This window comes from Engraulis encrasicolus, chromosome 4 (genome assembly GCF_034702125.1).
Source record: "Engraulis encrasicolus isolate BLACKSEA-1 chromosome 4, IST_EnEncr_1.0, whole genome shotgun sequence".
NCBI lineage: Eukaryota > Metazoa > Chordata > Actinopteri > Clupeiformes > Engraulidae > Engraulis > Engraulis encrasicolus.
Window position 1 is genome coordinate 30,851,159 of NC_085860.1, and position 15,987 is coordinate 30,867,145.

The following is a 15,987-nucleotide window of genomic DNA, read 5'->3' on the forward strand; positions in this document are numbered from 1 at the left end:
TACATTTAAAAAACTGCAAAATTACTGGACATTACAGACCCTCATGAAAACTTCCGATCAACATGTTTTGGTCAGCCCCCTTATATAAATATACAAAGCGGATACCAAAAAAGTTGGGCTATTTTGTGAATAAAATCAAAATGCTTTCATTTTCGCATTGTGCAAAGACAACATATCAGCTGTTAAAGTCAAGCAGAATTATTATTTTGAGAAAAATATGTGCTGTTTTAAAATTTCACCCTTGCAACAAATCCCAAAACAGTTGGGACAGGGCCAACAAAATGCTTTTAACGTTGGATGAAACTAAAGACAGGACAAAGGAGGAGACATAATGGTTAATTAGTTTGACTCATGGCATGATTTTATAAAAACAATAGTTACTTTTCTGTGCAATACATGATTTCAGCACCTCAACTGGTAGGTGTGTTTATCTTGTTTTCCTTTTTGTTATGCTTAATATATATGGCATATGCTGACTTCAACCAGGTCATTTTATCACCTGTTCACTCTTATGATGGAACAACACTGTTGAAACATAGAGAATGCAATTTTCCGTCATTATGGGTCAATATCTAAAGGCTGTGCTCCAAACTGTACTGCCTTGTTAGCTATGTATGCTGTTTAAAATATGTATATTCAAATGTCAGAGAATGCACTGACATCAGTAACACAGGTGATGGACCAAAAACAAGCCAACTGAAAGGAAAATAAAAGTCCGCAACACTGATGCTTTGGGAGCATCAAACAGTGTTATGGACCTTTAAAATCTGTATATATCATTCAGCATTCATTTTAACGCGCCACATAAGAGGATCATAACCAAGGCACTACTGCAACCCCTTACCATCATATAGCCTGTCTTTTAGACTGACCACTAAAGCAAGCTGAAATATTCATCTTCTTTGTAACCTGGAGGGTGCATGACTCCATGATTTAAAAAAAGGATGAACTATTCTGTAATCAGGGGACAGTTTAACATGTCTTCTGGGTCCATCTAGAATGATCTTTGCCTCATGCAACGCTAAATGTCTGTATCATGTGCATTAATCAAGTGTTGTGTTTATGGTCAATTCTTCAACAGCTGTCATTTGTGGAGTGTCATTGTCTGCTTATTTACAATGGGTATTTCATGATCTCATAACTCATAAAATGATTTCACAGAACTCTACATTACAGAAATAGGCCTTATATGCCTGCTATTTTGATATTTCAATCTTTTTGTGTAATAGATCAGTAATTAGTCCCTCAACATATTCGCTTCTGAGTGCCACAGCCTCTCTGTGATGGTCTTTTATTTGTGCAATAATGTCAGTCAGTATAGTTCCTCTAAAAATTGTCTTCCTTGTGTTATTTTGCAGAGTTATCCAACTATTACAACATGTTTTGGCCCCGTCCCAACTTTTTAGAGATTTGTTGCATGGGTCAAATTTTGAATAAACACGTATTTCCCTCAAAGCAAAACTTTAGCCTGGCTTTAACAGTTGATATGTTGACCTTTTGCTATTGTCATGCATGTTATGTGTGGATTGACAAAATACCAAGTGTTCCAACTTTTTTAGGAATCCGGTTTATAGAAATATCTTCTGAAGTTGTTCACGTCTCTGACCCATCTTTCTTTTAACCTCAACTGTCAATCAAATGATCAATAGGAGAGTAGAGATGGGCATATATTTTTATCCTGACGGAAATTAAGGAGACTAGATCATGGCTCTTGAAATCAGCAACACAGTCACATTGCTCACTTCTTCTCAACCATACTCTCTTACATAATCTCTCATCAACCCCTCCTCTGACACAGGAAGTGCCCCTCACTACTCCTTCCTGCTATCTCTCTCTCACACTCTCACACTCTCTCACACTCTCTCTCTCTCTCTATCTCTCTCTCTCTCTCTCTCTCTCGTCTTCGTAACACTGAAGAAGAGTCTCAGCTGTTCAAAAAGAAAAAAATAACTGTTCAGTGCTTACTTTATTCTCTTGTGTTACAATTACAAAAGGAAAAAAAGATTAGTAGTTGCTGACTCACTGATGCGTATATCAGCCCCTCTGATGACACTTTGATAAGTGAGCTTCTTTGGTAACGTGTCCTGACAGATTATACCCAGCGATCAAGGCCCCTCGCTCTCACTCACTCATTTAATCCCTTAATATCACGCAAGCACGCACACGCGCGCGCATGCATGCGTGCGTGTATTTGTGTGTAGGTACGTTTGTGTGTAGGTGAACTTGAAAGAGTGGCCTGGCCATGTGTGTCACATGTCACATGTGTGAAGTCCATCCATGGTAATGGTAATGAAAAGTCCGTCAGCATCTTGCACTCTGCCAGTCAAGCCTTAAGATGATCCCACTGAGCCCTTCAGGTATTAAAGGTATAAGGCACAGCCCAAATCCAAACACTTCCTCTGTCCAGCCAGCCCAGACTGACACAAACAAACACTGGTCAACAACAACAGGAGCTTCCTGACCTTCACCTTAAGATATACAGTACTGGCTGTTATTCTGTCAAAATGCGCTTCTTTGTTGTGATAAGATGCCTATAGCTTAATGTATCTGAGGTTTTCCTGTAAAGTCCACCACTCGCTATAGTTGGCATCCCGTCACATTAACAAAGCCCAAAGCCCTAACCCCTAGGGAGGAGGTGGGCAAACTCAGGCGCGCTGAGCCATTTCATGGGGCTTGCAGAGCCTTTACAAGAAAGACATTTTTATATCCAAGTTCATACGGTCACTCACTATTAACTAAGTAGGCCCTACATCTAAATACATTTAATTATATTGTGCAGGTATGGCAAAGTTGAAAAAGTTATGTCAGCACAGCATACGATGTCTTATTATTGACACAGGCACCCTAGGGGCACTACAACGTATTGCGACGCAGTGGGTTAGTAGGCACTTCAGCTCAACGGGGAGCTCATATTGTCACAACACCGGCCCCTGTAGCCCTTGCACTTGATGGAGCTGTTCAATTTGCAAGACGGATAGGTCGAAGTAAACAAAAGAGAGAAGGTGCGGTTGGAGTGGTTGGATGAGTGGATGAGAGGATGAAAAAATCCTCTTAAAACTCACCTTCAGACCCCCCGAGGGATAAGCTTGGAAAATCACCAAGCTTGCCATGGAGATATAGGGTCAGTAAGGTCAAAAGCAGGTATGGGGGCAGACGAGAGAGGTAGTAGATGGAGTATAGCCTACCCGTACAGATTCATTCTACCCCCCATCATATCGAATTAGTAACATGGTAAAATTGACCTTGCTACTAATTCGATATGTAGGGGGTAGAATGACCTCTATGAGTGTTGAGTTTGACACTCAAAGTGTGACTCTCTGGATGCTGAAGAAGGGCAAAACGTCTGTGTTTGTGTCATGCTAACCCACTAAATAAAACGCAAGATTTGTAGTGGAGAGTGCAGCTTTTCTACAACAAATTGTACCAATCCAGTTGTTTGCACTCGAAGGGTAGACCTTTTGTAAAAAGATAAATAAATAAGAAAACAGTTCAGAGTTGAGTGCACTTTCTAAACATAAAAGACTCTCAAAGAGTTGGATTAGCACTATGACACCCCTACCCACACATCATATGGGAGGGCTATCACTTCAATTGCTGTTTTCACAACCAAGATCTTTAAAGACACTTTTTTTGTGATTGTGAGTGAGAAGGTCAAGATGGTTTAGGCTACAATATCACAATATGTAGCCTTCCATACCAGAAATCTGCTAATTGGTGAAACACACACACACACACACACACACACACACACACACACACACACACACACACACACACACACACACACACACACACACACACACACACACACACACACACACACACAGCTAATTTATTTAATGGGGGGGTAAATATACAGCTCAAATCATTATTAGTCTTGTGACGGCAACAGTGTAGTGACAAAAATAACTTGGCCTATACCCGTATAACACGTAGGCCTGTGCACGTTGCATGGTGCACTTGGAGACAACAACATTTCCAAAATAGTCCTCTCCAAAGTACTCCACTAACGACGTCTCTGATGATCATTTCACGGGCTGGTCCAGAACTCTTTTGTATGCAGATTGTCAGGAAGCTAAATGAAAAGCGATGGTGCATATTGTTTGCCCATGACGTGGACGATGGTGCTCATGTTCCATTTGCTGTCTTAGGGCAGATTACTGGGCTTCCGCCCCCTCTCCCCTCGCGAATCCCTCCTCCCCCCCTCCTCCTTGTTGATAAATACCTAGGAGCGCTGGTCTCTGCATTACTTCACCAGCGCAAAGTTAAACTCAAGAGAAGAAAAAAAAACCTTGGCAACATCCCCTATAAATAAATAGACTCAGTATGTACTCGAACAAAAGTGAGCTGCCACGCAGAGGGCGATCTTTTGACTCCATCAACATTGGCTTGTCTTTTGAGGAGAAGCAACTGAACAATGAGGTAAGCATACTTCTCCAAAATTACTCGCTAGTCTCCAAGGATTCTGCATATGAAATAGGCCTACACGTATATCAAGTCATGTATGTCATGCATTATTGTAATTCAGCACCATCGGTTAGACTCATCTACAGCTAGAAGCGTGCATACAGGGTCATTGGGCACTGGTGTAAGCAGCATTGATGCCCGTTTTTCGTTCAACTTCACTTGCACCAATAGTAACATCGCCGACTCATTGATAAAGCGCTTTAGCAATGTCGCACTTCCCTAAGCCAGGCATGGTCATTTCACGTTATAGGCAATAAGAAGGGCAGGAGTGCAACCGGGTTTACACATCATCAATTCACTGAACTCGTTGGCAGCTATGGGAAGAGTGAGTGGCCCCAAGCATACGGGTTTGTAAGGTCATGCGGACTCCCAACTCCCCCAGCCAGTATATTTGGTGAAAGTTTCAGATAACCAACAGATAACGTGTAAACTTTTCGGGGAGTTCTTTCACTTCTATCGGGGAGATAAACAGGATAGCCTATTCCGAGACGAATCGTGCCAATCATTTCGTCATTACGTATCTTCTCACAACATAGCCTTAACACCTGCATGGTCATTGACTGATTACTACAACCTAATCCCACGTGCGATTAAATCAGGAGGAGGATACTAATAATAGGCTTGCACGCACCTTAAATGAGATTGTCACCGAGCCAAATAGGAGCCTAGAGTCTTTGTCAACTGCCGTGGCACCGCGCGCCAAACCTGAGTCCTGTTGCTGGTCTCGGCCACCTCGCGCGCTTCTTCATGCTGTCAGGGGTTCTACTAGCTGGGAGACAGGGGCAACGGCAGCTGGTTGCTCGCGCCGTGTCTCCTTCGCGAAGAAATATGGTTAGTTGAGATTTTTAAATCATGGTGTAGGCTTAGCACAAACTATGCTGGCTATTTCTAACAAAAAAAAGACACTGGTTTGCACACAAGTGCCATGTATAAATGTAACGTTTTGCGCCAAATTCGTCTACCTCTGACGGGAGCTGTCCAGTGCTGATATGGTAACGCCTTGATACTGAATTGACGCACGCTGCAAATGATTAAAGGTTTTATTGTTCCACCAGCACAATAATCGGATGTACACTGTTGTATTTAGTTCTTGATGTACTTACGGTTTCTTTACAGTCAGGGGAATGGGAATTCGTGTGGAAAGTTGGAGAAAATAAAGGCAAAAGCAAAAGACGAAGACGGAACGCGATTGGCATTATGCTCCATTAGCCTATTTATGCATAATATACCTATGTGTTTTATTTTCACTCATCTCTCTTGTTTGTACTGGCTGTCTAATCTGTTTATGAATACTTTGTCTACCTTTCAGATGAACAAGGCAGCTTTCCCAAAGATCGATGAGAACAAAGACAACAAAACGGATAACAAGACTGCGTCGACAGAGAAAGGACGTGCAGCTATAGTTTTCTCCCTGAAGAATGAAGTTGGAGGCCTGGTAAAGGCACTGAAACTTTTTCAGGTATGGCTAACTGATTGCTGCTGTAGGCCTTCACTAGCACACTAGGCCTACAACATTATTTGTTGGTAGCTTACTGGGCTCGTGAATCGAAGCCTTTATGAAGCCTAAGTGAAAACAAATGTTTTACCTTTCTTGACAGGAAAACCACGTGAACCTCGTGCACATAGAATCCCGAAAGTCAAGGAGGCGGAACTCTGAGTTCGACATCTTCGTCGACTGCGACAGCAACCACGAGCAGCTTAATGAGATCATTCAGTTACTTAGAAAGCACGTGAACGTTGTGGACATGGATAACTCCACCTTGATCGAAGAAGGTAAATTATGTGAAGCCACCTATTTTATGCTGCCCATTAATCGGTCAAATTAAACGATTAGGCTAGAAATGCTGCAACATTATGTCATTTTGACATAGCCTATGTTATGTCATTTTGATGTAGGACTACCCTCTGAGATAGACCTATTTGAACCAGTCATAAATATAGGCCTGATGTGCTTTTAAATGCAATAATCACATTTCAACAAATGGTTATTTGCTTGCATAGATGTGGATATGGAGAATGTTCCGTGGTTTCCAAAGAAGATCTCTGACTTGGACCTGTGTGCTAACCGTGTGCTGATGTATGGCTCTGACTTGGACGCAGACCACCCGGTTAGCTCTCTCTCCCCTTCAGACCAAGTGCGCTTTTTTCAATCAAATGCATTTGCTATTTTATTTGGTTGGCAGTATTTAACATTATCACTTTTTATGTGTTTTAATTCAAAAGGGCTTCAAAGATAATGTATACAGGAAGAGAAGAAAGTATTTCGCAGATTTGGCCATGAGCTACAAACAGTAAGTAAAGTGAAACTGATCCAAAACTGTGAATTTAGTATGAGACGTTGTATTTATTTCGTGCAAATTGACCCTAAAACTAATATGAGCAATTTCCCTCTCTGTTCCATTTTTAGCGGGGATCCCATCCCTCGTATCGAGTTCACAGACGAAGAAGTGCGGACGTGGAGTGTTGTGTTTCGGGAGCTAAATAAACTGTACCCTACCCATGCCTGCCGCGAATATCTGAAGAACCTGCCGCTGCTCACCAAGCACTGCCAGTACAGAGAGGACAACATCCCTCAGCTGGAGGATGTGTCGCGCTTCCTCAGAGGTGAGACAGGGGGCGCTAAAAGACTGTCACTTACAAACACATGCAGTAGATGACTGGAAGCAGAGCATCCTAACTTGCTGGGTTAAAAGTTATTTGATCAATTTTGATGAAGTGAGAAAACCATGAAGTCATGTTTTACCAAAAAGCTATCTTTGACTTATGACAAGTTGCTCTCTTAGCTGGCAATGATGAGCTTTCTCTCACTCTCCCCACCTCATCAGAGCGCACTGGCTTCACCATCAGGCCTGTGGCAGGCTACCTCTCCCCAAGGGACTTCCTGGCAGGGCTGGCCTTCCGGGTGTTTCACTGTACGCAGTACGTCAGGCACAGCTCGGACCCGCTGTACACTCCAGAGCCGTAAGTACTGCCCTGCCTCACAGTCCTGCACTTGCCGTCCCTGCTAAGTAGTTCAAATGCCCACCTGACCTGGGAAACACCAACTCCCAACAAGTCGACCCAACAGATGGAGGGATGCACAACATTATTATTTCTATTCATTCAGCATGTTAAATTAAGTTTCACTTGCTAACTCAAACATATGCATCCAACGCACCCTGATGTTAAGTACAGCAGTTTTTGGGAAGGCCACCTTGGTTTGTCTAGCTGATTTACCGTAAAATCCTAATCAAATATATGTACGTACATTCTCTGATGTTTGTTTCAAAATGCGCATAATGTGTGTTGAGATGACTGAGAGAATGCACACTTGTCTTACATAATGTGCATTGTTTTACAAATTCTTCAGTCACTCCAGGAATCTTGACCAAGGCACCTTAAACCCCACATTGCTCCAGGGACTGTAACCAATATCCTGTACTTTCTAACTGTTGCTTACATTAGACACGTATGTTAAGTGTAATGTAATGGGAAGCCGTAACCTAGTGGTTAGGGAGTTGGTCTACCAATCTGGGGGTTGTACGTTCTAACCCACCTGATCTCTCCCTACATCTCCATCCATGACTGTAGTGGCCTTGTGCAAGTAATTAATGCAATGTCATGTTTGTTGTTGTCAGGGACACGTGTCATGAGCTGATGGGCCACGTGCCCCTGCTGGCTGAGCCCAGCTTCGCCCAGTTCTCCCAGGAACTCGGACTGGCCTCGCTAGGAGCCTCCGACGACTCTGTGCAGAAACTTGCCACCGTGAGTGCAACTTTACACCTCAGTGATTGTTCAGATAAGTAGATGTAGATGATACATAGATGTGTTGTGCAAATTACCACTATGCGTGTAAAACGTAAGTGCATGGGTTGTGTTATCATGCTATCTATAATGCCTTCTGTCATTTCTAAATGATGTGGTGTTTTAAAGTTCTTCGCCTGTTTGTCGTTGCAGTGCTATTTCTTCACAGTGGAGTTCGGTCTGTGCAAGCAGGAGGGAAAGCTGAGAGCCTATGGAGCCGGTTTACTGTCCTCCATCAGCGAGCTTCAGGTGAGAATCATGCACTCATGATTCTCAATTCATAAACCAAATACGTACTTTCTAATCTCAGTTAAGCCAAGTGGTCAGCATTAGTCAGTCATTCCTCCTGCCTACGGGTATACATGGGTTCACTGTGTTTATAAACACGATGTCGTGAGGAAGGGCAAGACACTGGCAGCCAACCACTTGAGCTTTATTTTTTGGCCGACAGCGGTTTCCAACAATCAGAGGTTGAGTTGTGCGCAGCTAGTGTCGTGCAGTCAGGAGAAAACAAACATATAGAACTCATGTATGGAATTCTTCCCCAAGACAAGCTCCCCAACCATTAGTCCATCAACACCATTACATTAGATCATAAAAGGACATCTGCCGCTTATGATGGTAATGTGATGCCAAATTTAACTCTAGATTCAAGACTTTGTTTGTGCATTTTTTCCCATCGCAAATAAAATACATCCTAGTCCCTAAATGAACTACTCCATCTGTATCATTGTAAACCACAACAATTTTGCTTCTTTGTTTGAAATTCTGGCCATTTGAAATTGCTCTTTGAGCTTCAGAAATAGCATATGCAAATGTTTTCTGCTGTAGCTGTAGTTCTGCTGTAGCTGTAGTGTCCAGAAGTGGGTCAGGAGGAATAGCCAGAGTCTGACTCTGACAGCTTGTTTTTTTTCCTGTGTATGTATGTGTGTGTGTGTACTATAGCACGCCCTCTCAGGCAACGCACGGATAATGCCCTTTGACCCCATCACCACGTCCAAACAGGAGTGTCTGATCACCACCTTCCAGGAAGTATACTTTGCATCAGACAGCTTCGAGGAAGCCAAGGTTAAAATGAGGTGAGATTACAGGTCACACAGCCTGAGCAGGTTTTATGGGTAAAGGCTGATTAACTCTACCCCTATTAGTGCCCAGAGTAGATTTCAATTCATTCAAAATACACATAACAAAAGCATATCAAGTATAGAAACAAACATAGACAGCACATGTTGTATATTTCAAGACTGTATCCTCAACATGTTGAATATTTTATGAAATTACTATGAAGCTAAACCACAGGTGGTAAATGAGTGGCACTCCTCAAAGCTAAAACAAACATGCACTCTATCAATGGTTCTCTGTCATTACAATACATTGTTGTCATTGTCATTTTGCAAGGCATGACCTTCTGTCATTGCTGTCATTGTTTGGTGCATGACTGACATGTCCTCTCTTCTGTGTCCCTCCTCCCCCACGTTAGGGAGTTTGCGAAGACCATCAAGCGTCCGTTCACGGTGCGCTACAACCCCTACACACAGAGCGTGGACGTGCTGAAGGACACCCTTAGCATCAACAGCGTGGTGGAGGAGCTCAGACACGAGCTGGACATAGTGGGCGACGCCCTCAGCCGACTCAACAAGAAGCTGGGAGTGTGACTGCAGCCAGAGGCCTCAGGCCAGAGCTGGGGAGTGGGTGAAAAAAACAGAGGGATTGAGTGAAAAGAACAGCAGTGTTGTGACTTTATTGGTAAAACAACAAACCTAACAAAACAAACAGAAAGGATCCTTTTCAACTGTTAATAACCCTATCATCACCCAACATGCTCAAATTATTTAACTTTAATGGCTGAATCTCTTGCAAAAAACGCACACAATTACACAATTTTTTTTTCAAATAGGCCTACTAGGCCTACTAATCTTTTTTATATATTTTGCTTACCTTAGATATGATTTACTATCTTGATTATTCATGCCCTGTTGCGCAAACACTTTGTTCTATGTGCCCTTGTGTGTCCCTGACTACAGGTTTAATGTTTCTCCCTTTTTCAGATGTTCCAAATAAATCAACAGTGATTTAAATATATAAATGTATATAAAGTGAAACGAAAAGTGTATCATGTTGTGTTGAAACTCTATAGATTTTCCTCCTGTACTACCCCACACCACTATTTTAAAGTATTTATTTTGGGTGAACATTTTCCAATCTGTTAAGGCGGTGTCTGTGTTGCACACATGATGTAATGCAGGGGTGGGGAACCCTGTCTCGAGGGCCATTTAATGGCCTTGAGACCGTCTTATCCGCCCCCCGATATAATTTTAATGTTATGCAGCTTCACATGAGATATGACGTTTTGTAAAGGAACCTTAGAAATTATATTTGCAATACAATTACGTTATATTTCAGCTAGGGGACCTAGTGAAGTTGGGGTCCGTTGTAAAGGTGGCTGCCCTCAATATAGGACTAGAGTGCAAGGGGAAATCCTGGTTTGCATTCATAGTTAGAGGACTTTTATGGCCCTTAGAGGAATTTGAAGAGGCCTCTCAAATGAAAAAGGTTCCCCACCCCTGATGTAATGGGTGAATATCAATAACTCCTACCAATAAAAGAGTAATTATTTTTGTACCCTTCACATAAGATTTTCAGAGTATTTTGTGTGTGTGTGTGTGTGTGTGTGTGTGTGTGTGTGTGTGTGTGTGTGTGTGTGTGTGTGTGTGTGTGTGTGTGTGTGTGTGTGTACTGCACCATCTACCTTCGTGAGGACACTGCTAGGAGCACACCAACAAGGTGGGGACGTCACCTCGCTCCATATGGGGCCCAAATCCTGGACCCCACATGTTTTGACCCCATTTGCTAGGGTAGTTTTGTTGTTACTGATAAAAGTAAAAGTGTAAAAACATTTCCTTACTGACAGGTCAGGGTTAGGGATTGGTTTGGTTTGGGGACAGTTTAGCTTAGGTATTGTTAGGGTTAGAAAACCCCCCCGCAAGTCCCCCGCAAAAGTGGGAATTGGGGCAGGTTGGGCTGTGTGTGTGCGTGTGTTGGGGTTTGACAGCTGTAAAAGTACAATGATAGGAAAAAATACTTTAAGTCAGTTCTTGATTAGATCCTTATATTTCTCAGGGCTCTTTGCTCAACTTACATCTCGAACAAAGGACAGCAAGAGTAGCTTTCTTGGTAGACTTTATTGGAGAAACTGAGAAATACTGCCACAAAAAAGATGGTGGTGACTTGAGGACATTCAGCGCCCTCCTTGCAATGACATCATCATATTGCGCCCGCAGTGAGCAACCATAACAAACCACTGTTCAGCAGCATGCAACTGTTCAGCAATCCATGGAAAGATCCACGCTGTCAAAATACAGATTGTACACATGGGTAAGTGTGCTGTAAGAAAATTAGATGTGCTTAAGAATACCAGCTTGCTATTTCATCGGATTTGTAACCGGCGACGACGATGTTTATTTGCAGCTGACATTAAAGGAGACATTGCCAACTTGTAAATAAAGTATAGCCTACTCTGATTTCAGGGGGCAAACAGTTATGGACAGTTAGGGCAGGGTCACATCGAAGATCTGTCAAATCCACACTGCGCTGAGTCGTCTCATCTGGATCAGGGCGTGACTTTCATCACTGGTGGTGGTGGACACTCGGTGCTCATTGCAGGTAGGCTACACTGATCAAACCTCAAGTGATGAAACGTGATTGTATGTTGGCCTGGTGTACTGTGGGACATTATGATTTGCCCTATACTAGTCCTCCTTACAATATGCTATATAACAAAAATGTGTCAGGAGGATGGTATCAGCTTTCCTACAAAATACTATGCCACAGGTCAGGAAGTTATTGACGGTAGGCCCTGCATCGCCACACTGTGTACGTGGGAAGGAGTGAAGCACACCAGTGCCAAACTTCTCTGAGCAGGGAAGCCGACAGGGGGGGGCAAAGGGGTCACTTGTCCGGGACCAGGGAAAGAGGGGCCCCAGGATTGGATCCTCATTGTATTGATTGGGATTGGGGCCCTTTCAGATGTTTTGTCCTGGGCCCAGGCCCCAGCCAAAGCTGTCAGCGGCCCCATTCTGCATTCCTCAAAGAAATACAGATGTATTACCTATGGATCACAAAGAGAGGTGCATTTGTGACATTTTATCTGTCTTGATTAGGGCTGTAACGATATTGTGTTAAATCGTGAAATCGTGACGCGCAGAGTCACGATACTGTATCGTGATGCAAGAAGGCAGTACCTATCATGATGCGCCCTTTCAAAGTTTTGTTACCCTTCAGTCCAGAAAACAACCACATGATGTGATGTGATGGTGATTCTTCCAAGCTTCAAATCAGTATCACTATTGTTTCAAAAAAAATGTTCCATAATAACAAGTAACCTCTTGTGACCCATTCTACCTATTACGATTAAGGCTGGGCGATATGGAAAAAAATGACGATATGGTTTACTTTATCACGATAACAATATATATCACGATATAGCACAATTGCATACGTTTTCAGTTATTCTCTTTATTTGCTCTTTATTTTTTCATGTCGCAAAATGACCTTTCTTTAAAATGGATCTTTTTATTCTTATTTTTACAGTTACATGAACTTATAGTGTGTATTGTGACAACATGAAATGTAATTAAATGATATTCAATTGTACAAAATTGATAACATAACTATCACGATATAAACGATATAAGAAAGGTCACGATATACACTTTTATATCACGATAACGATATATATCGTCATATTGCCCAGCCCTAAGTACGATCATCAAAAAGATACATTTTGAAAATCGTGGGGTGTATCGAAACATAGATCAAAAATCATGATACGTACTGAATCGTGAGTTGAGTGTATCGTTACACTCAACTCACTGTTGAACTGTTGCTATTCAACAGTCTCTGACACTGGGAAAATACTTCAAAATGGTTTCATCACACATGCCAACTGTAACATGGCACCTTATCTGCTGTGTTTTTTTTCTAGGGTCTGGTTCATTGTTGGTTTGTGGGCAGAACCATAAAGGCCAGCTAGGGCTGGGTCACACCACAGATGTGCTGTCCTTTGTCCCCGTCTCTCTTTCGAGGTCTGTTCAGCAGGTGACCTGTGGATGGGATTTTACACTATTCCTGACCGGTAAGTTTGACACTCTTGTAGCGAAGTCGGCAAACAGATGAACCTTACAATACATTATGGAAGCAAACCTCTGAATCTACACTGAGGTGGAGGTACTTTGAACCCAAAAGAAAAATGCTATTTGAGGAGGACAGATAAACAGGCCCCTAAGCTCAAACCTTACAGCCACATCACAGAACCAGCATATACTAAGCTCTAAACAACTATAAACTAAGCTCTTCATGAACTAGCCTACTGCCTCCACGTCCATCTTTGCACAAGTTTAAACTTGCAGAAACTTGTTAGGGGCATTTTTGCCTTTATTTCGATAGGACAGTATGAGAGGCGACAGAAAGTGAGTGGGAGAGAGAGAGGGTGGGGGGGGTGTCACGAAATGACCAATGACCAATCGAACCCGGGTCGCCAGCGCAGCAACGCAGTACCCCACCAGTAGAAACTAAAATCCCACCGTGAAGGTTATCAATAGCATGTCTAGAAAGTGTCTCTTTTGCAGTGGCTTTGTGCATTTTCTCTGTAATGAACTCCGACTCGACTTTTGATAAACCTGAATGGTGGTCTGTCTCTCACAGATGGTGGGCAGGTGTTGTCGTGCGGCTCCAATGCGTTTGGCCAGCTGGGCGTCTCCCCACAGGTGCCCTACTCTGCCCAGCCTCTGCCAGTCCAGGTGGGCACAGACAGCGGACAAATAAGTCTGCCTGTGTGTCTCGAACATAATTTCTTTTTTCATAAATTCTTTTCTCCTAAGTAATTTTGCCTGAAGGTCATTTCACATGAAATCAGACACTTTGGGACCCGACTGACACGGATTCACACAAATGCAGTTCTGAGGTGCTACCTTGCTACTAAACAGGCACAGCAAGTATGATTAAAATCTGTGTCGGTCGGGTCCCAAAGTGTCTGATTTCACGTGAAATGACCCTTGAGCAAGACAGACCAAGGTGTTTCTGCCATGTAACTTTCACCTGCCGAATGAAAAGATTGCTGATACATCCAGGCGTCAGCTATGTGATCTTTGGTGTTGTTTCTTTTTTTAATGTGCATGGTAATGTGCTACGAATGGTATTGATAGTAATGATAATGGATAACATTTATACTTAGCTCATAGTCATTCGAGCACTCAAAACACTTTACAATGTAATAATAATAATAATAATAATAATAAAAACAACAACACATACTGTAGGTTTTATATAGATGCTTAAATAAATACTACAGTAGAATGAATCTTGTTAATGGCGTTAAAGGCGTCACGTCTTAAACATATTATATTATTCAGATTTGTTTTAGTTGTAGGACATCCAGTGTGTAGATAAGTTGTAAAACATGGTTTGGTGTCTTTACTCACAAGCTTTGTTCTCTCCATAGTGTGATCCTTGCATTAGTATAGCAGCTGGACTGAGGCATGCACTGGCTGTGACATGTAAGTCGTAAGTCATCTAAACATAGTGTTACATCTTAGATTCCCTCTGTTTCTTAAGTATCTCTGCACTTATTTTTTTCAGCTGATACTCGTTACTTTATCTTCAATTCAAAGGTTTGTTTACAGGTTTGTGTGTGTGTGTGTGTGTGTGTGTGTGTGTGTGTGTGTGTGTGTGTGTGTGTGTGTGTGTGTGTGTGTGTGTGTGTGTGTGTGTGTGTGTGTGTGTGTGTGTGTGTGTGTGTGTGTGTGTGTGTTTGTGTTGCACATCGTTGTGTTCTAATTTTCTGTCCAGGCAGTGGAGTTGTCTATCAGTGGGGGACAGGTCTACACAGTCAGGCCAAACGATGCCAACGTGACTTGGCGCTGCCGTCTTACCTGTCATCCAAAGAGCCATGTGTAGTTCCAGGTACACACACACACACACACACACACGCACACATGCACACAGACACGCATGCACACAGACAGACTTTTAAATCTGCTGAGATTTTTCATACTTGCTTTGTACAAAGATATTGTTTTTAATTTCATTTAATTTAATTAATATTCATCACATTTGGTTCCTATCGATATTAACTTGTAATGTGGAATCAAATAAAGTACATAAAATGTGTGTGTGTGTGTGTGTGTGTGTGTGTGTGTGTGTGTGTGTGTGTGTGTGTGTGTGTGTGTGTGTGTGTGTGTGTGTGTGTGTGTGTGTGTGTGTGTGTGTGTGTGTGTGTGTGTGTGTGCGTGTGCGTGTGTGCATTTCTATTAAGATTTGTGTGTATATTGAGGACAACATGCACTTGTTGTGTTTTGCATCTCCAGGTCTGGATCATGTCACCCCTGTGGAAGTGGCTGCAGGCTCCGCCCATTCTGTGTGTCTGACAGGTGAGCATGTTCAGGGCTCATGAAAAGAGTCTAAAGATGGTGATGTATTATGGGAAATAAAAAAATGCACTTTGGGCAAGAAATGTTTTAGGGCAGTTTTTCCTCATGTGGGTGTGCGCTTGTAGCCACGGCGTGCCCTCCTAGTGACGCAACAGCTTCAGCGTTGCTACCAGTCAGGTCAAGAGCAGTGCAAGTACTTTCTGAGTTCCCGCAAAATCGGGAACTCCTCCCAGCTTGTTGGGAATCAAACAATCATTAGCAAACCAAAGGAGGCCGTTTGGGAAATGCTGTTTGGGAAATGTTAATTGTT

General features: G+C 42.6%; 2 protein-coding genes across 3 annotated transcripts in view; both read left to right on the plus strand.

Annotated features, from left to right (window-relative positions):
- Window positions 1-4,326: 4,326 nt before the first annotated feature.
- On the plus strand, window positions 4,327-10,838 carry tph1a (tryptophan hydroxylase 1 (tryptophan 5-monooxygenase) a). Its single transcript, XM_063196108.1, has 11 exons — window positions 4,327-4,422; window positions 5,777-5,926; window positions 6,066-6,240; window positions 6,469-6,575; window positions 6,691-6,758; window positions 6,875-7,071; window positions 7,293-7,428; window positions 8,085-8,211; window positions 8,404-8,499; window positions 9,196-9,329; window positions 9,731-10,838. Exons 1-11 carry the CDS (start codon window positions 4,327-4,329, stop codon window positions 9,903-9,905), a joined length of 1,461 nt encoding a protein of 486 aa, XP_063052178.1. The 3' UTR covers window positions 9,906-10,838.
- A 708-nt stretch (window positions 10,839-11,546) lies between these two features.
- The window catches only part of sergef (secretion regulating guanine nucleotide exchange factor), a 36,362-nt gene continuing 31,921 nt past the window's right edge, over window positions 11,547-15,987 (plus strand). For both annotated transcript variants that reach the window (XM_063196110.1, XM_063196111.1), the window contains exons 1-7: window positions 11,547-11,625; window positions 11,778-11,913; window positions 13,235-13,384; window positions 13,954-14,048; window positions 14,750-14,804; window positions 15,097-15,210; window positions 15,615-15,677. In XM_063196110.1, coding sequence (XP_063052180.1) covers window positions 11,584-11,625; window positions 11,778-11,913; window positions 13,235-13,384; window positions 13,954-14,048; window positions 14,750-14,804; window positions 15,097-15,210; window positions 15,615-15,677 — 655 coding nt within the window. In that variant the 5' untranslated portion in view covers window positions 11,547-11,583. The remainder of the gene's footprint in view (window positions 11,626-11,777; window positions 11,914-13,234; window positions 13,385-13,953; window positions 14,049-14,749; window positions 14,805-15,096; window positions 15,211-15,614; window positions 15,678-15,987) is intronic.